Below are 28,000 nucleotides of genomic sequence, written 5' to 3'. Positions count from 1 at the left end.
AAATAAATTAAAAGTGGAAAATTCACTGTCTTGGGTGGGACTTGAACCCAAGAACCTTCTGCACCTTCTGCAGTGCTCTGTGCTCTGTACTGGTAAAATTACCAATATGACTTGGAACTTCGGCAGCCGTTTAAGAACTGTAAGACTCTTACGGTAGATGTCGCTAGAGCCTCCTTACGGCTCATATATGATGGAAATATTCGCTGTATCAAGTACGGTCTTGGTAGCTCAGATGGTGGACTGTACTAGTGATCCAGTGGTCGTGAGTTCAAGTCCCACCCGACAGTGAATTTTTCCACTTCTAATTTAATTCTAAGCTTAATAGCATCGTTCCCAGACGTTTCTGCTTGATACATATTTAATTAATTTAAACTTATTTTACAAAAGGAGAACTTCCGGATCTATATATCTGTCGAGCCATTTGATCATCAATAAAACAATTCCCTTTTCGGTAATACAATAAGAAAATCGCATTGTTTTCCCGGAAGAACGTGAAATAAAATACCCAATAACGAGAACCTGGCAACAGTCGCTGTCCGAATAAATAGGTACCTATAACAGGAAGTCAGTGGAGTAAACATGTACTGACAACAACAAGTAACTGGCCATCGGTGGACCTTAAGGCCGTTCCATCGGTTTGCCGCTGTCTTTGTCACATTTCGCAAGAAAGAACGGGAAAGAACATACGCGCCAAGTGTCAATTTTGATCGAATTTTGTCGGTTTTTATTTATTTTAAAAACATTCTTACAATATCGAAATTCTAAAGCTATGAAATTACTATTTATGTTAAGATTGTTTTTTCTTCTTTTTTTGTTTATAGTATCACATAATAAATAACCGAGTAAAGTAGGATTAAAAGTCCGAGTTAGAGGTTACTTTGGGAATAAATCGTATCGAGCAAAGTGTCATAATTCGTGTATCGGAAGCTATATTGTTAAAGATAATATAGTCAAGAACTACATATATTTTTTCCACATCTACGAATATCAACGCCTCTTAGAAAAACATGATCATATAAGGAGATTTTTCGCCTTCTGGCTCAGGGAACCGCCTTAAGTCTTTGCAATATGGTCTTGATTTTGTCATTTAATTCTGTAGTTGATGGTAAGTTTGGTTGCGTTTGAAAAAAAATTGATTAGGCAATGACAACATTTTTGGTTTGCGTGACATGCGAACGCGTCAGACGCGGCGCGCGGCACGGCGCCGCACGAACCTCGGAATTAATTCATTGGATCACTTTATACATGCCTTCTAAATTCTTTTACGCTCAATTTGTTGCATGATTACACAGAATTCCAACCCTATTATTATGTTGCTGGTGATTTGAAAAGTTTTTGTTCACCAACATTTATCATCAATTCATCGCTAGATTATTAGGTAGTAGAAAATCAAAACTTTATTGGTCTAGGATGTTTTAATTTTACTGCGTGGTTAAGACATTTTCTGACAAAACCTATTGGGATGACTTAACTTCCGTTAGTAAAGATGGAACACAATTAGAATTAGCACCCTTAACGGTGGCATTGTTTAGTCACGCCATACTTCACATAAAACTTAGCTCGCTACATAGCGTAGTCGGACTCTAAAAGAATAGTTATTTGTTATACAAGGGTGCAAAGTTGTATTTTACCCGCGAGTGTAGAATTGAAACATGAGCAAGCGAAAGGATTCTATAGTTGAATTCTAATCTAATTCGGTTCTAAAATAGAATCCTAAACGTAGCGAGTGTTTCAACACACGAGAAGTAAAATACATTTGCACCCGTGTGTAACACAAAACTTTTCCCCTCACTATAGCGAGGAAAGTGCAACATCCACAGGCGTTAGATCATCTTCATCACTGGAATCACTAATTTTTTTACGATATTATAACAGAAAACACTAGAAATTCTGATTTTTACGTGAGTCGGTGAGAAGAACAGTAAAAATTTTGTTGACAATGTTGACATTTCTGTTCTGACGTATGAAATGTCAACGATGCGTTTTGAAATTGCATCGACTCAACTTGTGCGTTCAGAATTATATTTAACATCATTACAAAAAATCTAACGTTTCTTATGGAATTTTAAGGTTTATGACTTAAAATTATTAAATAAAGCTAAATTTGGTATTTTTTATTAGATTCTCAAACTATTTGTTGAATGATAATTAATATCGAACCAACCATTATTATGACCGTTTTACGTTTTGTTATCTGTCAAGCTACTTAAACACGCTCCATCCAAGGTCAAATTACTTTCCCCACTAGTGGATAAAATGCGTTTTTCCCCGCTTGTTTTAAAGGATAATAGACGGCTTTCCGAGCTAATGAGGGGAAAATAGTTATTTGTGCAACAAGAGAGGAAAGTTGGTTTTTCTTGCGAGTGTTTATTTTGAATCCCGAGAAAGCGAAAGATTCTATAATTGAATCACGAGCGAAGCGAGTGATTCTAAGGTAGAATCTTGAGCGTAGCGAGGGACTCAAAAACACGAGATGTAAAATAACTTTGCTCTCGTGTTGCACACATAATTTTTCACCTCAGTAGTGAGAACATATTAAAGGTTAAAATGTATTTCGAATTACACAGAATAAACAGAAAAAAAAAGTAATATAATATGTACGATACGATAAGATACAATACGAGACGAGACCGGACCGGACCGGACCGGACCGGACCGTACCGTACCGTACCGTAAAAAAATGTAATAAAAGTATGAAGTTCATGGCCTTCGCTAAATTAAAAAGCTACATTGTTTCACTCCCTGGAGTGAGGAAAGTGCGACTTTCCTCACTCCAGGGAGTGACGAAAGTAGGCTTGTTCGAGCTGCTGAGGTGAAAAGTTTATTTTAGGATATTTTTGCAGATTACTTTTTTACGATTCACGGCAAGTATCACGTAAAGATCCCACCCAAGATTACAACACGAACGATTGTTTGTTCGTCGTTCCAAAGACAACATTTTGCCAAATCCAATTTCAGCTTCCACCGAGTAAATATGTAAACATCGCGTGTTTGCCGGCCACTTGTGCCTCAATCTAGTTTTTATATGTTTTATTTTGTTCTTAGGCAGGTACATACAGCTGCAGCAGTAGCTAATAGGTGGGTCAGGTGTTCAAAATGGTCTACACACGATCTTACTCTCTTAGAAATATTTTAAGGCCATACTTAATTTTTTGCTCAGGTCAATTTGAATATTTGTCCCTTGTTTAGTAACTCTGTAACTGCTGATGCTGATTGTACCATGAAGTAAATAAATATAGGTAGGCTGTGTGTATATAGGTACTTGCTAAGTTCCTAAAAATAATTAATTAATGAGGGTACCGCATTTAATTTCTTCGCTAGGGGCGCTAGTGTAGATGGATGTCTTTCAAAATGTCTAAGTAATAGGGTCCCGTTTTTACCCTTTGGGTACGGAACCCTAAAAAGCATTATATTGTCTACAGTGACGATTGCTTTTTCCACGAAGCTTTATAATTAATGGGTAGGTTCAAGGTAAATTTGACAATGATAATTACTTTTCACAGACAAAGAGGAATTAGAGTAATTAAATTTACTTACGTACCTACCATGCCTGATGTGACATCGTTAGGACAAAATGATTAATCTAGATTACCTACCCTTCAAGATATAAATATAGGTAATTGTATTCGCAGCGGCAATAGACATTTCCACTATAATAGGTAGATTCAGTAGAGAATTTTCAAATGCAAAGATAGCGTCAACTTCCAAAACAATGAAAGAAGTTTACATAAACGCTTATGAAAAGCACGAAGCCATAATTATTAAAGCGGTAAATAGCCTGGAAAACGTGCTCTGTTGATCAAACTAAAGGTGTTATTTTTATATGTATGTATATATAATACAATAAAGAGACTATTTCAATATACACTATAACCAAACTTAACGTGTCAGGATTCCAATAGACATTCTAGCTGAAAATCTTACTTTCATTACATTAACTCGAATTATCTCCTTATAAGAAGAATTTTACAGCCCCAGGTTCTTAAGTAAATAAAATGTATCAACTCGGGGAGACCAAAATCTCTAGAAAAAGGTAATAAGATTCCTTTTCAATCGCAAAATTCTAATAAACCGGCCGCCCGTTATGATATGAAAGATGCTGAAAAATGTACCTCAAATATTCTGTCTCTTTCAATGGATGTCATTTCGAAAGTCCGGGTGAATGGTTGGTATTCTAAACAGCGTAAAATGGACTTATGAAAAGAGGTAGTCCCACGCTCAAATACCTACCTGCCGAGCATTCAAAATGGGAGACAAAAGCACGAAAAGATACAGTATCTAATGGGAATACCTTCTTGGATTGAATATGTAATTTAATTAGTTGTTTCATCATGTTGAATCTCAAGTTAAACGTTTTTTTTTTTAAACCGGCCAAGTGCGAGTCGGACTCACGTTCCAAGGGTTCCATATATTATACAATTTAAACAATGTATTTTTTATGTGAATCGTGAGTCTTTGTCTTTGTCTTTGTCTTTAAAAAATGTCTTTAAAAAACCCGCAGGGGTAGGATCAAAAACTAAGTAATTAAGTCCGACTCACGCTTGACTGCAATTTCTAATAAGGTTTTCCTGTAATCTATAGGTAAAGATCTATTTTGTTTATTTTTTCAAAATTTTAGACCTAGTAGTTTCGGAGATAAAGGGGGGAATGGTCATTTTTTGCCTATTTTCTTAAATAACTTCTAAATTGTTTATCCTAAAATTATAAAAAAAATATTTGAGATTCTCACAATGAGCTCTTTCATTTGATATATAACACGATATAGTTTGAAAAACTTAATTTTTTTATTTTCTCATTTAAAAAGTGGCCAAAGGTTTAAAATTAATTTGTTTACGTTACATGTCCATTTTTGGGTCACAAGTTTACATATGTATACCAAATTTCAACTTAATTGGTCCAGTAGTTTCGGAGTAAATAGGCTGTGATAGACGGACCGACAGACAGACAGACGCACGAGTGATCCTATAAGGGTTCCGTTTTTTCCTTTTGAGGTACGGAACCCTAAAAATGAATTATGTATTTTTTAACTCAGCTCCAGTGCCTCCAGTCCACCTAGACAACACAAATGTAAGAAAAATAAACCTAGCAAGCTATCAAGTTGGTAAACATTGTAGCTGTCACATTGTAGTGAATACATACTTTGATCAACAAAAACTTTGTGAAGGATTGTAACTATTTAGCTAGAACTCCGACGTTCATGTTAAATAAATAATCAAGTAAGTCAGCAGGATGGCTTCCGCTCGGAACTTTTTTCATCATATGCTAATGTGTTATACCGCGGGAATAATAAGTGAAAGTATTCATGTACCTACATATATCGATCCATACCGTTAGCGGTGGCGTGAAAAATAACGTTATGTCATCTGGCAACCGGCGGTTTATGATATGAGTTATTGCTTTTAGGCCCATTGCCAAGTTTACAAGTGAGTTGCCAATACCGTAAATACTTACGATGCCGTTGTTATCAAGAATTGGAAACTGTGGGTTTTAATGGACGAACATAAAAACGTAATGACCGTGGACAGAAAACCCGTAACGGAAACTGTTAGCGATGATTGTAATACCTCATCCAGCGTAATGTTCTTCTCTATTTTCAGCTATAAAACAAGCGAAGGTAGTTTGTAAAATGGTCTAGGATGAGTAGCAGTTAAACATCGATTTCCTACTAATACAGTCGCCATCAGATATATCGGAGCGGTCAAGATGCTTCTAAATATCTGAACATGCTCTTAAGAGTCTTCAAAATTGAGGCTTTGTTCAGATATTTGCGAGCACCTTGGCCGCTCTGATATTTCTGATGCCGATTGTACGTTAGCCGTTCTCTGCAAAAAAATGTCTTAAGGATTACATATAGTTTTAGTTTATTTGCCATAAAGTAACATGATATTCTCATATAAAGACCGTATGATTTAACATATATGTAGATTAATGGTATAATGATAGTATGTCGGTAATGGCTTTAAATTAAATGCAAAAAAATGAAAACGACTAATAGCCTAGCAGATAAATTACCTACACAAAGCAAATACCTCAAACCACCAAGAAACATATCCGCCGAGGCAAAAATATGTAGTTTACTCACATATCATAGAAAGAATGATATAGTACTCGTACCTTATTCGTGGATATAGAATGCGTATTTTTATACGGTACGACCAGAAATATTTAGAAAGGTACTGAAGTAGGGTAAAGGGGAAACGTGGTTAGGTATAGGTAAAAAGTACGTGATATGCCAGTGATTTCATGGAAATTGAATGCCACTATTTACAGATGCGAAGCTAAACGATTTACCTACTTATGGATATTATTTAATGTATTGTATATTGTATAGTCACAACAGGAATTAATAAGTATCTACATTTAGTTACAACAGAAGTACGATTATAGATAATAATGAATGACGTTTAGTCGTATATTCACACGTGGAAAAAATATAACTGAAATGCCGTTTCACAGAAACATCCGAACCCTTTGAAACAGCTCGCCCCTCTCCAGAGCACATCCCACATCTAAATACGAAACGCACACCCACATCTAAATACGAAACGCACACAAAATCGTTTATCTAGCAGAATAAATTTAATTACCTACAATGTTGACTTACAACTTTTTACATCTAAGTACCGAATAATAATAAAGTTTAATTTCACAAATGACGCCAGCTGCCCTGAGGTCATACAATTTACTTACCAACTTTATCTTCAAATCTTTCCTATTCGAATTGAATTTGGAAATATAACGGTGTTCGGCGCAAATTATAAAGAGCTTGAAGCAATTTGGACGTGAAAACAATTGGTGATTCAGTAATTTTGTAAAAGGCATCGTATTTAGATAACAAAATTTCGTCTAAGTTTGATGGAATTTGTCGGTATTATTTTTCAATAAATTTTGCGTCTAGGTACGTATTGTACGTAATAGTGAAAAAATTAAAGAAGTACATAACTAAGTAACCACTTACGTATATATGTTCATCCCACGAAAAAGTCAAACTAAGGGGCATTGTCATGGTTAATATACATGAACTTGTGTAAAACATTTTCCATAATATCAATATCTGAAGAGGAAAATGGGGTCTACATTTGTATGGAGATGTGATCATTTTTTCTCTTAATGATACCTATATTTAAACTATATACGAACCTACGAACGAAATATGTATTAACCTTTTCGACGCCATGTCAAACACAAAAGCAGACGCCACGTCACCGAAGTGCTAAAACTGAATTTGAACTTTATGCATATGCATGTAGGTCTATGTTGCTCTGTGGTCTATGACCGATTAATCGGTCTTTGGCGTTGAACCTACGGTGCGTATATATCGGTCATTAGCGTCCATAAGGTTAACATTGAGGCATGATATGGGTTGATTAAAAATGAATATCATCGCGTCGCACTTGTACACGTGTGTGCTATATTAGTAGTAAAGTCAGCGCATATACTTTTCCCAGCAGTTAGCAAAAATATTTGAGAATTCCTTTTTTTATTTAGATACTAAGATGCTATAAAAAGCGTTGTAGCTAGAAAGAATGTGTTACCTATATAAAGTTATCGTCGATTTCGCTCGGACATTTTGCGGTTTATTAGTAATTAGTTCTACCAAATAAACAATTCCGAAATCCGAATTACTTTCGGGTAATTCCAAAAAAAAGAGTGACATGATGACATGACGGAAGTATGGGTTATTATCACGATTACCCGAATACACTTTACACTATACGAGTAGTCAAAAGCATTAAAATGGAAACAATTAAGTATAGGTACATAGTAAGGAATTTCCGTATAGAGTGTAGCCGTTTTCTACGTTTTCATTGTCAAGGGTATAATAAATATGCATGTGCATTAAATGTATGTGTGAAAGTCGAAAAAAACAATATCCTCAAAAACGTCCACTTTGTTTAAAATAAAATTGTAGGTACCTCGTGAAACATCTACGAAATTCGGCTACGATATGCTACGAGCGCGCTACGGCTGCGGATGCTACGGACGCCGGCTACGAACTCTCCCACGGACGTTACGTAACCCCATCCTCTCACAAAACTTTGGAAATAAACAACAAAACAATAAGATAATTAAGATAACTTGAAAATAACCAAACTCACCTTATTCATTCCATTTCCCATTTTCGTTGCAACAAACTCCTAATTAACCAACAAATTTATTGTCATAATAACACTCAACGTTTAATAAACTTTAATAAAATCAACGGCATCGTAAATATGTCAATCTGTCAACAGGCATCACTATGGCTACATTGTTGACGCGCGCGCGATTATGTCGATATTCGGTCACAGGTTATAAACGTCAGTTTTGCACGTGGGCATGTTACTGGCCAGCTAGGGTCGGTCTATGCAAGTATCGATCTGTGTCGTGTGTTCAAGGAGCCGAGACGTGCGACGTGGTGGGCTGGCGGCGCGCCACTGCCAGTGCCGCTGCCGGCGTCAGTGGCGTCACTGCGTCTATTAGCTCGCTAGGGGCGGGCGGTGGGCTATCGACAAAATACTTGGCGATAAACAGTGCAGTGCGTTTGAATTGACGTCATGTGAATATAAAAAAAAAGTAGTAAAACCTTTTTTATTTTATAAACCCTTTATATAAGTACATTAGATATAGTGTGCTATTACAAAATCTGTTTAAAAATACCATGAATAAAGTTAATTGTATCCGGTATAGGTAGTTAGGTAGGTATTGATTTAATTTTAATAATGCACGCATCATTAATAGTTATTTGTTATACAAGGGTGCAAAGTTGTATTTTACCCGCGAGTGTGCAATTGAAACACGAGCAAGCGAAAGGATTCTATAGTTCTAAAATAGAATCCGGAGCGTAGCGAGTATTTCAACACACAAGAAGGAAAATACATTTGCACCCGTGTGTAACACAAAACTTTTCCCCTCACTATAGCGAGGAAAGTGCAACATCCATAGACGTTAGATCATCTTCATCACTGGAATCACTTATTTTTTTACGATATTATAACAGAAAACACTGGAAATTCTGATTTTTACGTGAGTCGGTGAGAAGTGTTTTTAAGTAAAAAATTTGTTGACAATCTTGACATTTCTGTTCTGACGTATGAAATGTCAAGGATGCGTTTTGAAATTGCATCGACTCAACTTGTGCGTTCAGAATTAGATTTAACATCATTATAAAAAATCTAACGTTTCTTATGGAATTTGCAGGTTTATGACCTAAAATTATTAAATAAAGCTGAATTTGGTATTTTTTATTAGATTCTCAAACCATTTATTTAATGATAATTAATATCGAACGAACCATTATTATGAGCGTTTTACGTTTTGTTATCTGTCAAGCTACTTAAACACGCTCCATCCAAGGTCAAATTACTTTCCCCACTAGTGGATAAAATGCGTTTTTCCCCGCTTGTTTTAAAGGATAACAGACGGCTTTCCGAGCTAGTGAGGGGAAAAGTATTTTTTACGTAGCTTGGGTATGATGACAGCTGTAATTTACATACAATTTATAACAACACACATAAATTGTATTTAGATGACAACTGTCACCGTACCCAAGCTATGTGAAAAATGCTATATTTTGTTTAAATATTTAGGTAATTTTTATCTTATGGTGTAATATGTTTTTATACAAATTGAGGTAAATTAAGATGCTGAAACAGTTTTCAACACAGTTTCCTATTCTTAAACGACATAAAATGTTTGTCGATTTGTCGAAGACGGACGACTCTCGTCGATATAATATTAGAAGATACATATACAGGGTAGCTAAAAAACAAGTGCATTTCCGTTGCCAGGGAGGTTTTAGGATTATACTGAGCAACTTTTACTATAGAACCAACCACGAAATCGCGAAAAAAAAATTACTCTCCCATAAAAAATGGACCAGCCAAAATGTATTATGAAACAGCAAAAATTTTTTTCGCGATTTCGGGGTTGGTCCCACAGTAAAAGTTGCTCAGTATAATCCCTAAACTTCCCTGGCAAAACTGCGAAGTAGGTACCTTTTCGGACAAAAATAAATCTTAATCATCCAGGGATCTTTGAGGATTCGGGTAACATAAGTAGGTATCTAAATAAATAAATAAATATTCTGACGAAATGAGGATCTCTTTGAACTCGGTTAAAATTATCGATTAGAAGCCGGGCAGCTCTAGCGCGCTCGGTGCGATAGCGCGCTGCAGGGAGCTTGAGGCTGCTTAGTTAATTTGTGAGCGCTGGCTACCTCCTTTTGAACCTTATTTTTTAGAAATAATTTATTTAAATAACTTTCTGCCATGCTTAAAAACAAATATTATAGCATAAGAAAAAATATTTTTCCCCTCACTAGCTCGGAAAGCCGTCTTTTATCCTTTAAAACAAGCGGGGAAAAACGCATTTTATCCACTAGTGGGGAAAGTAATTTGACCTTGGATGGAGCGTGTTTAAGTAGCTTGACAGATAACAAAACGTAAAACGCTCATAATAATGGTTCGTTCGATATTAATTATCATTAAATAAATGGTTTGAGAATTTAATAAAAAATACCAGATTTAGCTTTATTTAATGATTTTAAGTCATAAACCTTAAAATTCCATAATAAACGTTTGTTTTTTAATAATTATGTTAAATATAATTCTGAACGCACAAGTTAAGTCGATGCAATTTCAAAACGCATCATTGACATTTTATACGTCAGAAATGTCAACATTGTCAACAAAAATTTTACTCGCCAACAAACTGGTTACTCCAGTTTGGCGCATTTATAGTATATGTGTAACTGTGTAACTGTATTATATGAATAAATTCATTAAAAAAAAAAAAAACTTAAAAACTTCTCACGTAAAAGTACAGAATTTCCAGAGTTTTTTGTAATAATATGGTAAAAAAATGAGTGATTCTAGTTGATGAAGATGATCTAACGCCTGTGGATGTTGCACTTTCCTCGCTATAGTGAGGGGAAAAGTTTTGTGTTACACACGGGTGCAAATGTATTTTACTTCTCGTGTGTTAAAACACTCGCTACGCTCAGGATTCTATTTTAGAACCACTCGCTTCGCTCGTGGTTCAACTATAGAATCCTTTCGCTTGCTCGTGTTTCAATTCCACACTCGCGGGTAAAATACAACTTTGCACCCTTGTATAACGAATAACTATTGTCGTATTGTAATGTCGTGTATATATTTTCATATATTTTCAAACACTTCAAGCCACAGCATCAGCAAGCCTTTAATTTGTAGGGTTCCGTACCCAAAGGGTAATAATAAAAACGGGACTCCACTGTCCGTCTGTATCACTGTCAACAGGCTGTATGTCATGAACCGTGATAGCTAAACAGTTGAAATTTTCACAGATGATGTATTTCTGTTGCCGCTATAACAAATACTAAAAAGTACGGAACCCTCGGTGGGCGAGTCCGACTCGCACTTGTCCGGTTTTTTCTTCAACATCAAAAGAAGGTATTGAAAGTAGGGAAACGATTTCGAACTGTGTAGTCTTTAAGGGTTCCCAAAATTTAAAAGGCATTTGCAGCGACCCTTTTTACGCCGTCGTTGAACAGGCTATTTGCAAGTAAAAGATGTTCGCTTTGCCGCTGTTCCTTCGGTTTCGTACAAATACTTACACGGTTACAATGGGCACAGGCACTTACACGGTATTTTTTTTAAACTCCGTTTTTCGGGGTATGGCTAAGTACATTTAAGGAAACTGAATGGCATAGTTAATTTTTTTTTCGTAAAAGGTAATTAATAGCGTTGTTGTAACACGGACATTATAATTAAATCCACCAAACAATTGAAAACTATTATGACATATCAATGACATTTCGAATATCGATCATCCCTCAGAATAATGACTAAAGCAAAGAAGCCGGGCAAAAATAAAAGCTTGGTAAAAGATATCGTATTCACAACACGTTATTACTTTTTGTCTATGAGTGAGTGAGACAACAATCGGCAAGTTCTTTCGTTTTATTTAGTATTGTCATAAGATGAACTGAGGGAAATGTCAAATGGTCCTATGTGGTTCTATAATATAATCCAGCCAAATAAAATATATGTTCGTTATTTCACAGGTAGGTGTCAACTGTAACAACTTGACATAGTCGTATTATTTTAGTTGAAATATTTCGGGATGTTTCAGCGGTCATCTTGGTTTATTTTAATTATATTGTTGCTATTCCTGAAAGATTGTTGGAAAACGTGCTGAGTTTTTATTTGTAATGGTTTGAAGTTCCCTTTGTGATAATGTCTTGTGTGATCGAGGGCTGTAAATCGCATACAGGAAGAAAAGAAAATACGCACGAACCGTCGAACCTTTAATCGGTGAGTTTTGTTCAATTTTGAAGAAATTAATTTATAGGACCTGACCCTAAACATAGAAATCGATATGTTGTTTATGTAATTATTACTTGCATTCAAGTCTATATAGATTTTTGCATATATTTTCGAACTTTTCTGCTAAGTATGAAAGGTTATATTTTTGGCATAGTGATGTATCGACCTCAGATCAGTAACCTATCGACATTTACAGCTTTTTTATAGTTTGGCCCAGGACTGTCTCATTTTAATTGATGAGTACAGTCAAGGGCATAAATATATATACATTCCCAAAGTCTCAAAAATATGTGTACGCTCAGACAATAAAATCGTGTTCACATATTTTTAAGCCATTTGTCTGGATCGATATTTTTGCCTTCGACTGTACCTATAGTTTTCTCTGTTCTTACTTACTGACAGATTGTGTTTGCCAGACTATAGTTTAATACTAAAAACCGGTCAAGTGCTGGTCGGACGCGCGCATCAAGGAGACCGTACTTTTTAGTATTTGTTGTTATAGCGGCAACAGAAATACATCATCTGTGAAAATTTCAACTGTCTAGCTATCACGGTTCATGAGATACAGCCTGGTGACAGACAGACGGACAGCGAAGTATTAGTAATAGGGTCCCGTTTTTACCCTTTGGGCACGGAACCCTAATAAAAAAGACATTAATGATCATTGATGAATGTTCCTTTTATTAATATTGTTGGTCACAAAACTCAACTTTTTATTTCAGATTTCCAAAGGACGAGGAATAGGGGATATTACTGCAATGTTCTGCCACCAGAGTGCAGCACTAGCTTTTTTAGTGTACCGTAGAGTAACTTATTCATACTGTACCTTTAACAGGTTTTGACAAGTTTTCAGGGGACCTACCGGAAAACTCGAATCCGAAATTTCGTTATCTAGCTGCCTCTTTATCGCTCGAATACGCAAGAGTGACAGAGATGTTAGATAACGAAAGTTCGATTTTCTTGTTTCGCGATAGACCCTCAGATTGTGATAGTGGCGCCACCTACGCCGTTTCGCGTAATATTCCCTATTATTAAATAAAAAAAATATATTACACGAACGTTTTTTTTTTCATTTCCTATTTGGTACAGTCAGCTGCAGAGAAAAGGTACCCCACGTCCATACTAATTTACAGAACTTTGTATGCAGGGGGGGTGCCTTTTCTCTGCAGCTGACTGTACATGACTAGAAACTATACTTAGTCTTTTAGCATTAGAAAAAACGGTAAACCATTTCCACGTGTCTTTTTATTGACAAGTTTTTTTATAAATATAGCAATATTTTACTTATGAAAGCAAAAGTATGTAAATGATCGTATATTATATTTGTTGTGACTTATTTTCAAAGTGTTTTTCGATAAAACGACACGTTAAGATCGCTCGCCTTCTTTCTAATGATAAAAAAACGAGAGGTATAGTTAGACGGTTCTGAGTGGTAGACTGCAAATGAGATAAAAGCTATATTAGGTACATGCATTAATCCTCATATCAGGCGGCTCTTTGATTCCAAGGATTGCATAATTTTTATACTTTTTAATGATTTTTAGAATATGAAAATTATAAAAAGTATAAAAGTTATGCAATCCTTGTATTCCACGCATTTCATTTCATTTCAACGAGCCGCCTGCTACAGATTTCTTGAAATTGCCGCGTTTTTTCAGGTTCAACTTTCATTAGCCAGACTATTACCAATTTGCCAATTTCGTGATTATTCTTTTACACGGCACATAAACAAATGCATAATTTATCGATATAAAAAGTCGACACAGTTACATCCCTAGCAAATTATCAAACTTATGACACCGTACGGAAATGAGAAATAACAAGCATATATGCATCTCTTTTCGGCACATTATCTAATTCGTAAGGAAGTAAAGTACGGGTATACATATTTGCGAAGCATTTTTGCCCGACTTCTATGCTTTAGTCATTATTCTGAGGATCGTCCGAGATAGTAGGGGTCATCCATTAACTACGTCACACGAATTTCTGGGTTTTTTGACCCCTCCCCCCTCCTTGTCACACTTGGTTACGTTTGGCAAACCCCTGGTCTGACGAAACATTTTTTCAACAGATCGGCAAATCGAATTAAGTATTACTAAACGTGTGATGTAATTAATGGATGACCCCGTATTTGTGTTTGCAAACGTATAAACTCATACTAAACACTAATCAATATGTAAACAGGCCCTAAGGCAAGTGTACACCCTCGTAGGGGCCTTATCAGATAAAAATAAATCATTGATTATCTCCAAAATGGAGTTAATTTGAATACCGGTTTCTTAGAGAAAGTTACCTAAACACTATGTAGTCGTATACTGTACGTGGTAACTGTTTATAGGGGCGGTAACCAAAATTTTAAAATAAAATAACCAAATTGGGAAAAACGAAACCCTGAATAAATGATTATTTAATTTAATTTTATAGTCAGTAATTTCTGTCTGTCCGTCTAAGTGTCGGTTTGAGTAGTTATAACATAAGTTTTCTCCAAAAAAAAACGACGAAAGCGAGGAGCAGGTTGGCAGATTTTTTTGCTCCCTTGAAATTAACGGACTTTAAAAAAAAACATCGTCTAAACTCGATCCCCTATTTATACGTTTTAACCTCTAGCGGCCCACCATGTGAGAACAATTAATTGGCAGTCAAATTTAAATCGATGATATTATATTTATAAATAGCGGTAAGAGCGTGCGACTTGCAATCCGAAGGTCGCAGGTTCAAACCCTGGCTCATACCAATGAGTTTATCGGAACTTATGTACGAAATATCATTTGATATTTACCAGTCGCTTTTCGGTGAAGGAAAACATCGTGAGGAAACCGGACTAATCCCAACAAGGCCTAGTTTCCCCTCTGGGTTGGAAGGTCAGATGGCAGTCGCTTTCGTAAAAACGAGTGCCTACGCCCATTCTCGGGATTAGTTGCCAAGCGGACCCCAGGCTCCCATGAGCCGTGGCAAAATGCCGGGACAACGCGAGGAAGATGATGATTATATTTATACGTCGACGACAAACTTCGGAACGACGTGCGAATCGGACGCAGTGTGTAAGTGTTAAAGACATTTCTTCAATCACAAATGTCACTTTTGACACTGAGAGAGATCTATTACAAATCCAGATCAAATTCATATCCTGTTATTACAATCAGAATACGCCTCCTAGTCTCTAAGGACCTTCGCTCGTCAGTTATCGCGTTATGTCACTTCACTGCTCTCCCTCACACACACACGGATAATAAATATTATATAAAGTATAGGTACCTACGCAACTAGAACTAAAACTAATTATTCGACAACTACCAATTTAGTAGTCTCTATTTCACTACGTTATTAAGATACTAAATTACCTACTTATGATACGGCATAAATGTGTGTAAGTGTACCTATTCGTAATGTATAAAGCTAATTTTCTGCTGTGTTTATACAGGTCAGGTCTCTCAGGAACTCGTGTAGTAATTGATGAAACGTTTACTAAGGGCCAGTTGCACCAACCATATTTAGTAGACTGATCAACGTCTCTCAGCACTACTAGTGACTATGAAACTTCCCATACAATAAAATTATGCGAACGCTATAACGGTGAGAGACGCGCGGTTTGGTGCAGCCGACCCTTAATGTGCATCGGGTAGTAAATCAGTGGTATTTTGCTGCTACTAAAAACTACAAACATCGAGTGATCATAATGTAATTTTAATTCAAAAGTAATAATAATAATTGTTCCTTGCCCCGCTGCTAGCGGCAACCTAAGTTAGGTTTTTTACTTTTTTCTGCGTTTAAATGTACTCGTATTTTGTATTTTTATGTTTTTATTATATTTTATTTTTATACTCACATTGCAAAACCCTAACCTAAGATAATCAAAGATATAATAGTATATTTAATGCTATTAATACTGTGTATTTAGGGTATGTTATGTTTAATATATCCATTAGGTATTATGTATCTTACTTTATTTCAGGTACAATCAATAAGAATGCATAATATTTACATAGTACGACGTGAGCTACTTATGTTACATTTACCTATACTTACTTAACTAGGCAACTAAGTAAGTCATAAAATATTATTCGTTTTTCTTCCCTTCTTTGGTCCCTTTCGACTTTCGACGTGAAGCATGCGACAAGTGCCAGTCCTATAACGATGAACTAGGCACCCGCCCACCATCACAAATTGCATATTATTATGCCGATCAAAACCCTGTGGACAACATAATGAGACGTATCTAATAAATCTTGTACTCACTGTCCTGTAAGAGCGGGAGCCATCAGCTGTGTGTTAAAGTGAGATGGTGAAATACTCACCTATATTGTTATTCGTCTTTCTTTTCTATGCTTTCTTCAGGCGTAGAGCGGGCGACCAACGCAAGTCCCATAACGATAAGCAGGGCGCCAGCCCACCATCTTACAGAAGATAGCTCTCCGAAGAAACATATCCCGATGAAACCCTGTAAACAAAATGTAGAGATTAGTGACTAAACTTAGCATGTACTGGATGTTTTTAAGAGTTTCAAGTCAACAAGGAACCCTTATAGTTTCTCCGCGTCCGTCCGTCTAATACGTGTCTGTTCGTCCGTAGCTTAGAAAGTGATTAAAAACTATTTACTTAGGTACTATACTACTACTACGCTTTGCTTACTAAAAAGCTATACCTAATTTGGTGAGGTACCTATAGGTTCATATTACTCGTGCTTATCTGCTGCCAAAATAGTGGTGCTACTTAAATGAAATTTGTATGCAAAATGTAGGTACCTAGGGTATAAAAACGTTTGATCATTTTTAACGTATTTGAGCGTGTTTAAGTGTTAGATGATGGATTCTATAGGAATGCAAACTTCAATAAAACACAGAATAAAAACTTTGACTTGTATTAGTTGCTAAATACATTCCAGCTTGGACTACTTAAACATACGGTAATCATGTCGTGCAAAGTGCCAGTGTCCTGGTCATCAAAAAGTCTGTGACATGTCATATTCTGAAGCTGAAATTAAATTCTAATATATTAGCATGATAAACTATAATATTTTGAACTATATTCAATATATATTTAGCTCCAGTAGACCTTTGTTTTCTATTTATTTGTAATTTTATGTGCCCAAATATTGGCGAGTTCAAACTTTAGTTTGGCCGCAAGTCAGAACCACACGGTTAACTTTTAAATCAATAACGTTGGGGGTTGTCTCGTTGGAGCTGTTTAGTACGTAGAGGAAATAAGTAGTGTATCTCGGATCTTATAGGATTCACACATGCCGTAGGGCACTTACTTAGGCTGGCCGGGGACAGATAAGATAAGATCATTATTTATTTGCTTAAACATGGTAATTTTAAGTTCACATAATCATTATAAGCAGATGGTTATATTACGAACGAATTCCTGCTTAATATATTGTATGCCTTTAGATAGAAGTTGCAAGGCATCTACAGCAAATAATATATTATATGGCAAAGCGCGCGAAATATAAGACAGTCTTTTATGGCTCTACTAATAAGATTGTGTCAGAATTTTTTGCACGTTGTGCAATACGGTAGGTAATCCCGGTGACTGTACAGGAAGGTAGGTATGTACTTGTAAAGAAATTATCTGTAGTGTCATTCAGCAAATATGATAAACCCAGTTTTGTAAGTAGACCGTCTACCTAGAGAAACTACTCATTTTACTCTGTTTCACTCGCGGTTGGAACGAGATTACAATCACGATAAGTACTAGTCCATCGCTTTGTCAAATACAGCTGACGGACAGAGGTCAGATGGCAGTTTATATGAAAACGACCATTTCAATAGCTGCAGAATTGCTCGGTGCTTCTGTCTGTCGTGCTCTAGTAAAGTAACTAAGCAACTGCTAAGTAGGTAGGTATTATTAATCCGTAGGACTTAGCCGTGTTTTAGTTAGAAAGAGAATATGCTTGAAGAAAGCCACAGGTTGATTGTTGGCTGATACTATCAGGATTAAAACGCTCAGATATCTGAATGGGAAGGGTGAATGAATTATTATTATTACCTACCGAACGCACGTGGCTGGAGGCGGCAGAGACTGGCTGTAGATGCTGCGGGGTTGTCGGCAGCATCGAGAGAGCGCAAATTGTACCGGCAGCCCCACGTGTTGACCAATACCATCAGGATTGACTCAGTGAGTGAATGAATACCGATAGCACGTAGCTGGAGGCGGCGGAGATGACTGTAGGTGCTGCGGAGTTGTCGGCAGCGTCGAGAGAGTGCAGGTAGTACCGGCAGCCCCACGTGTTGACCAATACCATCAGGATTAAGAGTAGTGCCCATATCACGTAGCCGTCGCCCTGATACGCAAACGTTTGAATAAAAATATTGTGTTAAAAAATCTGATTAAATTCAGGAACTAGTAGCTTCAGATATAGTAGCTTAAAATAGGCTAATGTGCAAAATTCTGGTGGTGAGCTCAAACTTAAATAAGAGCATCAAGCTTCTGGATTTAAGCATTATTATCAAATGCCTAAGCTTGCTTTAGGAAGCTATGATATTACAAACTCATAAGCACATGTTAAAATTAAAACTGCTTTTTGCATCATTTTTTATTGGAGAAAAAAGCCTTATAACAGTAACATTTCGTTCTGATTTTTAATAATTGGATAATATACTTTCTGATTAATTTAGGAATGTGAACTGTATTTATAAGCAATCTAAATAGATAATAATGGAATTATAAATATTAATGATAAATATTAAATAAATGTTTGGGGAAAATCTCACACTAATCAACCAAGCCCCAAATACCCTTGTACTTTGGGTACGGCGACAATATACATACTTATATAGATAAATACATACTTAGATACATGGACAACATCAGGAACGAACATTCGTGATAAACACACAAATTATGCCTTAACCGGAATTCAAACCCGGGACCTCCTGCATTATAATATAAGCAGTCAGTCAGTCATCACTAGGCTAGCAGGCCGATAATAATGAATATATGATAAAGAGTTTTCTAAACCTCGTACCTGCTTAATCACTGCTTAATGGGTAACCTAACCTAACTTTAGGGGATATTGAAGATTGGCGACTATCAAGAGCAGATACCAAAAATAATAAAATCTACCTGGCGCGGGAAAAAGCGTCTAGAGATCAAGTTTTTTTTTTATAAATAAACAGACAGTTGACTACATGGAATTATTATTGATAAACATGAAAAGGTAAAATTTTAATTTTGTATACAGAATTGCTTTCCATTAGGGACTTACAACTATACTTGTTGTGCCTGTTAATTTTCCTATGGTACTTCCAATCGATGCCCATGTACCCGCCATAAATGCCTCATACAACATGCTTTATTTTTGTAATAGAAAATAATAAATTTAACACAAAACATATGTTTTACTTCAAGATTTTTAGGTTAGGTTTAATAGACATTGACACTTGACAGTCGTATTTTTTTGGCAACAAAAAAAGTATTTAGTCTGTCTTTAGTTGGTGAAGCAAATCTTGTCAGTAAATAAGAACAAAAAAACTATACTCATCTTTTTCTTTTGGGTGATAGTAGTAGTGTAAGACAAAGATAGTATGATTCTCTCTGTCTATGTTTGAAATGAGACAGTCCTTTGACAAACTATATATATCAAGCCTTATTATTTACGTCTGTCTAAAGCTCACTCCAGACTACGCGACGCGAAGCCGCGATCGTGAGTGTGGAGTCGATTTCGCTGATTAGCGAACTAGACTTCACACTCGCGTTCGCGGCTTCGCGCCGCGATTCGCGCACGAGTGTAGAGGGCCCTTAAAAAAATGCCTGTTTACTGTCAAATATGGATTTTGGCTTAAAAGATTCGCATCCAGGCCATAATTGTTTTGAAAAAGGTCATACATTGGGTTACCCGCATTAATAAGAAATCGTAAAACTTGTGTTTTTTAGACAAGCATTTAGCAATTGTTTTTTGACCTCGTAAGACCCAAGCCAATTTTTGTACTTTTGAATTAGGTATTTTCTTACATTTCTATAAGAGTTCAAAATCGAACTTAATTAGTACTTATAATTACCGGATGGTTAGTTAGTTGGATAGTTCTTATTTAAACTGCAGAATGCATTTTATTTAATCTGGATTGATTTCTCTTAAAAAAAAATAATTCGATTTGTTGACTAGTTGTAATCGAGATTTACTATCTAATTGTAAGTAATACGGTATAAATATAATATAATAATAATTGAAAATGTTTATCAGTTCGTGGGAGTGTGTAATTCGGCTATATTTCCAAAAGTTACAAAGATATATCCGAAAGGCAGTGATATTAAAAGTTTCAGGGGCTTGCAGAGCATCGTAGGGTATGACAAAATTTCCTGTTTACTCGGACTTGTTTATTCTAAAAACAAAAGCCGATATAGTAAAAATAGAAAACATTTTCCGAGGCAGATAGATTGTGTATCATTTGGAAAAAGAAATTCTGGAATCAGTTGAAAGCCGTGGACTGGGCTAACCTAACCTAACTCAAAACCTAACCTAACTGCAAATTTTTTTAGAATTTCGAAAATGGTGGGAAAGAAACAACTATATATTCCATATTTTCGGCAGGGGGGTGTCACTGCGCAGTTTAGGTATATTTGGCCGGCGCACCGCCCGGGCAGGTGTATGGCAGTGGGCTGCCGCTCGGCTCGCACGATAGTCGTGTCACGTGGCGCTCGCGCAAAATTGAAAATACGCAATGGCTTCGAAACCTAAATCGCGATCTAATCTGTAATCTGTATAAAAGATAATGTTCTGTTTACGGATGTCTGAATAAACGGAAGAACAAGGAAGCAGAAAAAACATATTTTTTAAATTCCAGCGGACTATATTGACCGACATATTTTCAAAGGAATAAGTACTTCTGTGGCATATCTACTTCCGTGAGAATCAGACATACTATCTCCGGCCATAAATTTTATGTTTACAGAATCAACGTTTGTAATTCCTACATATTTATCTTAAAAATAATAAATCAGTAGGTATAAGTACTAAAACTTGTCAAGTGACAACCCCGTGCCGACACTCGCAGCTCGGTCATAAAACTGAGGCGCGCAAAGAAGATTCACGGTTCGTGCGCGGTTATAAGTTTCAATAGGGTATTTGACAACATTAAAAATATATAACGAATTGCTGTCATCTTGAAAGATAATAAACTAATAAAGTTGTGTTTAGTTTTTGGATTTTTGGAATATAAACGAAAGAAAATTTAATATTTCATCAGGGACGTGAACGCTCTGTGATTGGTCAACGCTCGGATAACGTCACACGCGGGTAAACATTCTTGATTGCCTTGAGTGTTTTAACTGTTTTATTTGTATTTAGTTATTGTTCCTCAGTTTTCTGATATATTCCGATTTATCCGTATATCTAGTAGCACAATATTCATAAGAATCTCAAAATGGAGGCGAAATATGTGAAAGCTGATAGCGGCAACCTACCAGACGTAGACGCATTAATGGTTGCACTTTTCTTTAAAGATAATCCGGATTACTATGCTGCGGAACTTAGAAATGTAAAAACAGCTGTGTGAGTATACGTAGAAATTGTTTATTTACGAACATTTCGATTTCGATGATACGAATACGACGACGATATATATATAGAATACGATGACGAGAATAGTATCTCCATACTGCACTTTAGTTTGAAAGAAAAAGTATGCAACTAACTACCTACTAATGCTGAACGAGCTATGTTATGAAGTTATGTAGTAATACATTAAATACCTAGATCTTGTTTCGTTAAATACAACAAAATCAGCTGCTTTAACTACCTTATTTATTTACAGTTAAATATTACTTACATCGAAGTGGTCTTCACACATAAAAACATTTGTATGCGCTAAAATGCTCTTAGGGTCTCTTCGCGCTAGTTTTAACCACATTTTTCTTTTTTTGGGATTCGTTGGAACGGAAACAAACAATTTATCTGGATTTTTATAGTCGTACTTGAACATTGCGGCACTATACGCCATTTATATACCATTTTACAGTGAAATAATCAATTCAATGCGCATAAACCATAAGATTTACTAAGTTCATTTGCATCTAAACAGATTGCATCTAAACTGCAATTGATATAATGCCTATTGTAATATATTTTTTTAGTAGTGTAATAATTATGGCAGTGTATATTTGACGAAGTGTAAATACATACCAAAGTATAATATATGAAAAGTTGTTATAACAAAATATGTAATGCACTCGGTTTTAGCAGCATTCTTATAAGGCAACCCCATAAATGATTGTCAATTTGTCATTGTCAATTTCATTTCATCATTTTCATTTCATCTGCTTGACGCAAGTAGGACTAGGACATCACATCACGTACACGCGTTATCAATTTTTCTAACGCTATTTAATTCGATTTACAGCAAATCGACTGCTCTAACCTAGTGCATAGCATAGAGTAACATATATAACTGAGACCTAGTGAAGTGTTCGCGCAGTTATTGATTCGGCAACACACGTTCAAGCGTCTTACATTAAATACTGAACATTCGCTTAATAGTTTCTTCATAAATTACAAGCTCGGAGCACAGAACGGAAGAAATCAATCATCAAGAGTATATATTTGAGGGCAAGCCACAATGAATACCTTAAAGAGCGGCGATAATGTGTTAGTTATTTGGAAAGGCAGCGAACAAAACGCGCTGAGCAAAATAGTGGCTGACATTCAAAGTGCGACGAATAATGGTAATGTCGTTCTCGAAAATTCGGAAATGATTACTGAAAGTAAGTTCAATTCCCTACCTGTAACACATTATGAAGTAAGACTATGAATATTATATTACACCATATTTATTCTAGTGTAATGATTAGGTAAATCCAGCAGTGTCAAGGACATCAAATGGGTATTAAAAATTACTGCTATAAAAAAAAAAACCCAGACCCCTTAATGCGTGTTATGTTGCAATTATATCCAATATATCCATGTATATTTATGCTTACACATAGTATAAGGTTGCGTTTGTAATTTAGCTAGCAAGTACCTATCTAAATATTACTGAAATCATTCACATATCTATTAGGGTATAATATATGTATTTTCAGCTACGTTGGTAATTGCCTGGCTATCTAAAGAATACTGTATGAACTTCTTATAATTTGATTCCTTAAATATAATATCAATGTAGGGTTTAATGCAATAATTTAAAATTTACAGCTTCAAGGCCACAGTCATCTTTCAACATGATACTCTCCAACATTGTCCCTCCACACTCTGTCACCCACAGTGACAGTCTCCTGGCAACCCTGATCAAACTCCTCAAACCCAGTGGCAAGTTGGTGGTGAAGGATGCTTCAGACATTAGCTCAGCACTCAAACTAAATGGGTTCCTCAATGTAACACAAGCTGATGGTGTCTACACAGCTGAGAAGCCTAAATTTGAGGTATGATGCCAAAATACAGATTTAAATATGCAAACTTCTATTTTAAAAAAGTCTATTTTTTAGTAGGTTGTCGAAAAAAATCCCTTATTACCTGTCAATGTCAGCTAAAATTAAGTCTTGCACTTTAAATATTGAGGATGTGTCAGATTATTACTTGCAGATATTAGTTAGACCAAGAATAGTCTGCAACGATTTTGATAGCACACCCAGTGCAAGTGTTATTTACACATACGTATGCTATGAAAATTGTAGCAGACTTTTCTTGGTCTAATTCTAGTATGATTATCTAATAGACACTCTTAGCCAAAGATATAGATAAAGCTTAAATGATTAATTTGATAATGAAATAATCACCAATATTTTACAATCAATATTTTAGCTGCAATTTGTTACAAAACCTTCAGTATCAGGATGATGTAAGCATATTAATTGCATTGTATACCAAGTTTACTGAACAACAGCAAATTATTTATTTAATGCATGATAAAATTTAAAACTGGAAAAGACAGAAAGACAGCATGGTGTGAAAGACCTAGAAAGGCCAACACCTATGGGTAGTTGGAGTGCTCCCTGTACTCTCTTATTCTATACAACAATATTCTATTCAAACAGTACTGGGAGTATTTGCAATACAATCTCTAAAGGCAAGGAAAAAGAAGATATCATCAATCTCTAATAGCTATAAAACATGCATGTGTACAAGACATATCTATAGAAGTCTCCACCACTCTTTATAATATTCCAGGTAGGATCAAAAGCACAGCTGAAACTAGGCAGCAAGCCAGCAGTATGGAAACTAGATGATACAGTGGAGGTGGCCTGGACGGGGGACAATGATGACGACATCATTGACTCTGACCAGCTGCTGGACGAAGATGATCTCAAGAAACCTGATAAAGAATCACTTAGAGGTAAGCAGCACTAACATTTTATACAACTGGTACATTTTTAAATTCAAAGGTCAATGTTACAGAACAATGCATAGCATTTTGTAATGAATTATTTTAGAGTAGTTCTGTTACTTGTTTTAATTAAAAGAATCAATAGTGTCAGAATAAGGGGTTGATACATGCCTTTTTTTTAAATAAAATATTTTATGTTTTTGACGTACTCCTGCTCTGCTTATATTATACAGATTGTTAGCATTATACCTTTTCTATATAAGCCTAGTTGTTATTATGTTTTGTTTTAGTCATTAAAATACTTATGATGGCAAGAAAAGACATGAAATAAATATACAAAATAATTAAATTCATTATGTGAAATATAGTGATGTTGCAAATACATACTTCAAAAACAATCACAATACTAACAGTTACGTATCTGATGATAATGATAATGATAGCGCGGAGATATAAACATCGAGGTTTTGTGTTCCAATGGACGCGCCGCTCCGAGGTTTTGTGTTGCGAATTAGCTGAACGCCGTTACGTATGAATGACGCGGCGATTCAATTCAGTTACTGTTTACAGGTGCTTGGTTCTTAAATTGAACTTTAATACAAAGTATCAGGGATTGTTTTCGTAATGTTGTGTAATAGTAAGAAGTCAGTGACTTTGTTTTGCATTGACTTGAAACAAAGCTAATCATTCATGATTATGATCATGAATCACTGTTATATTATATAGGTAGTTACAGTCAGGTTCAAAAATATTTTCTCTTCCAAACTGGCTGGACCTACAACCATGTAAGCCAAAGGCATGGCCATGGCCCTAGGTCAAAAAGAATGAAGACCCCTCAGATACTTATATAGTTATAGCCTCGCAAATCCAGGACCTGCTGCCCGCGTCGGGTCCGTCCGAAATATCGCATTCACTGGATTTTCGAGGGTCCGAATTAGCAAGGCTCTACTTTAGCGTCATCTAGTATCAATTGTGGGTTGATTTGTGTAAGACTGTCTCATGATATGTATTTATTTATTATGTGTTCCAGTGTGCGCCACAACGGGTAAGCGGAAGGCGTGCGCAGATTGCTCGTGCGGTTTGGCTGAGGAACTCAATGGACAGGTCAAAGAAACTCCCAAGTCTTCTTGTGGAAGCGTAAGTATCCCTGTGATTAAACAAGTTATAATTATAACCAATTTATACGTATATAAATACTAGTAAAACGTTTGAAATGACAGCAGTTTATTTTAAAGCCGAAATAAAGAAAATTTCAAAGGAGGGAGTTTTCAATTGGTCAGGATGTTTTTTTATACTTCACACTTGATGGTCCTATTATCATCAGATTCATCAGATCATGACCGAGTCACGTCATCTTGAAGAGATCAAGGTTATAATAATTCAGCCTATACAGGGTGTAATACAATATGTATTGTTACTGGCTGCACTTAACGATTACACCGTCCCTGTAGTCCCACTGCTGGGCACAGTCCTCCTCTCATGCGCGAGAGGGCTTGGGATATAGTCTCCATGCTAGCTCAATGTGGATTGGGGACTTCACTTCACATACATCTTTTGAATTTCTTCGCAGATGTATGCAGGTTTCCTCACGATGTTTTCCTTTACCGTAAAGCCAGTGGTAAATATCAAATGATATTTTGGACATAAGGTCTGAAAAACCCGCGACCTTCAAACCTCCTCCTCCTTCCTTCCTCCCTTCTTCTTTCTTTCTCCTTTCTTTTTTTCTTCTTTTTTCCTTGAAAGTCGGACGTCTTATCCACTCGGCCACCACCGCTTAGGTACTCTTCAAATATTATAGCATACCTATAGGTAGTGATTTATGTATACTAACTTCGTGCATCTCCTATCGGAAAGCGATATTTGGAGAAGTGGAACTGCAGAGAAAAGACCATGTAATGATGATAAAGGTAATATTTTATGAAGTCAGGTTTTTGTTATACATACTCAATTAATGACCGATGCGAGAAAATTCGTAAGCTCGTCTATTTAAAACGAATACCTAGCCAGCAATTAATTGCCTACTTCCCTGCCTCCACAATAATTACTATTCCGTTTGCAGTGTTACCTGGGCGACGCGTTCCGCTGCGCGACGTGCCCGTACCTCGGCATGCCGGCCTTCAAGCCCGGCGAGAAAGTGCTGCTGGACCTTAAGTCCGACATCTGAAGATAGTATTGTTGTGATTATTGATAATAAACTTTTTGTAAGTACTCATTTACTTTTCATTATGTTGATGCTTCCTGTAGATTTAGTGCTAGTAGTTTTGTATTGGGTTGCACAAATGTTAAAACGAAATTTATTAATTACATACTAGAATCACAGATAAAGTTAGACATACTAAGACATGTTATATAGTGCTAAATATCCACTCGCATGATTGATATTTTTCAGTGAACTCTATTATTATAATAAAATAAGGGTGACAGCTGGTAGCTTCAGCTACCAAAACCATGTGGCGGTTGCAAATTTGCTGAATACAATATTTAGCACTAAGACTATGCGTTTTAGTATTTCATTGTCTGTGATGAGAACGTGGACAGCTTGGCTACAGTCTCTGACACTGACTAGTCAAATAGACCTTCTGATAATCTGATTCATCATGAATATCATGATTTAAAAAAAACATGTAGGTATGTCAAAACCATTTAATGAACATTTGTGCAACTGGGGATTGTCTAAAAGTAGTTAAGTAAACATAATGAATTTCGCCGTTGCGGCTATTTTGTCAAGTCTTTCCTCTGAAGCATTTTATTACATTGTTCTAAACTACTATATTTTTGTAAACGTTTCCGTAAATGACGCCTATTCGCTCAATCAATGGCTGGTTCGTAGTAAGGGACGTGATTATTTCGTTCGTACGTACGTGGGTAAATAATATAAAGCTTTTCGATTTTAAAGTCCTTATTTTTAATCCTTAATCTTCTGTTGTTTGTTGTCTTTTCCCATCAATTTTTTGACCGTCAAAGGCGACAAAGGGGTCAGATTAAAGTGAACTTCCACGCATTCTAATAAGGTTTACTATAACTTGTTATGTAGAAAAGTAATATCGGTCAAAATAAGTGTCATTGTCATGTCGTATTAGGTATAAAGTGTATTTTATTCCTTCCTTTTTTACTAGTACACTCATGAACGTGTTGCACCAACAGCAGTTGAGAGATCAATTTAAATATTGCAGCTATCACTTGTAGAGATAGCAAAAAATAGCGAATGTACCTAATTATATGGTAACCAACAGTTGGTGCACCCAGCTCAAAATGAGATTGGCGTACGTATATTTTTGTCAAATCTCTTTTTCTGATAGCGATTTTTCCATTCGCAAAATTAACCACTATTTTTTCTCAATAGCTTCCTTTTCCAAAGGCATTTCTAATTATTCGTATATTTTGCTAACGTGTCTTGCTATTTCAGTCAGTCTCGGTACAAAAAGTACTAAGTTGACTGAAATAGCATGACAAATA

General features: G+C 35.9%; 3 protein-coding genes across 6 annotated transcripts in view; 1 reads left to right on the top strand and 2 right to left on the bottom strand.

Moving 5' to 3' along the window:
- LOC134745530 (dual specificity protein phosphatase 22-like) overlaps positions 1-8,400 on the bottom strand; it is a 47,668-nt gene extending 39,268 nt beyond the window's left edge. For all 4 annotated transcript variants that reach the window (XR_010128191.1, XM_063679584.1, XM_063679585.1 and 1 more), the window contains exon 1: positions 8,100-8,400. Coding sequence is in view for 3 of the 4 variants with exons in the window: in XM_063679584.1 (XP_063535654.1) it covers positions 8,100-8,120 (21 nt within the window). In the remaining variant the exon portion in view is untranslated. The remainder of the gene's footprint in view (positions 1-8,099) is intronic.
- An 8,165-nt stretch (positions 8,401-16,565) lies between these two features.
- On the bottom strand, positions 16,566-19,665 carry LOC134745201 (uncharacterized). The gene is made up of 3 exons (XM_063679198.1): positions 19,495-19,665; positions 18,421-18,570; positions 16,566-16,725 (listed from the first exon to the last, which is right to left on the bottom strand). The coding sequence occupies exons 1-3, from the start codon at positions 19,576-19,578 to the stop codon at positions 16,591-16,593; spliced, it is 369 nt and encodes a 122-aa protein (XP_063535268.1). The 5' UTR covers positions 19,579-19,665; the 3' UTR covers positions 16,566-16,590.
- A 2,905-nt stretch (positions 19,666-22,570) lies between these two features.
- Positions 22,571-26,754, top strand: LOC134745529 (anamorsin homolog). Its single transcript, XM_063679583.1, has 5 exons — positions 22,571-22,985; positions 23,416-23,642; positions 24,388-24,553; positions 25,575-25,681; positions 26,604-26,754. The coding sequence occupies exons 1-5, from the start codon at positions 22,841-22,843 to the stop codon at positions 26,706-26,708; spliced, it is 750 nt and encodes a 249-aa protein (XP_063535653.1). The 5' UTR covers positions 22,571-22,840; the 3' UTR covers positions 26,709-26,754.
- Positions 26,755-28,000: the final 1,246 nt, after the last annotated feature.

This window comes from Cydia strobilella, chromosome 11 (genome assembly GCF_947568885.1).
Source record: "Cydia strobilella chromosome 11, ilCydStro3.1, whole genome shotgun sequence".
NCBI lineage: Eukaryota > Metazoa > Arthropoda > Insecta > Lepidoptera > Tortricidae > Cydia > Cydia strobilella.
This window is presented reverse-complemented; position numbering and strand designations above follow the sequence as displayed.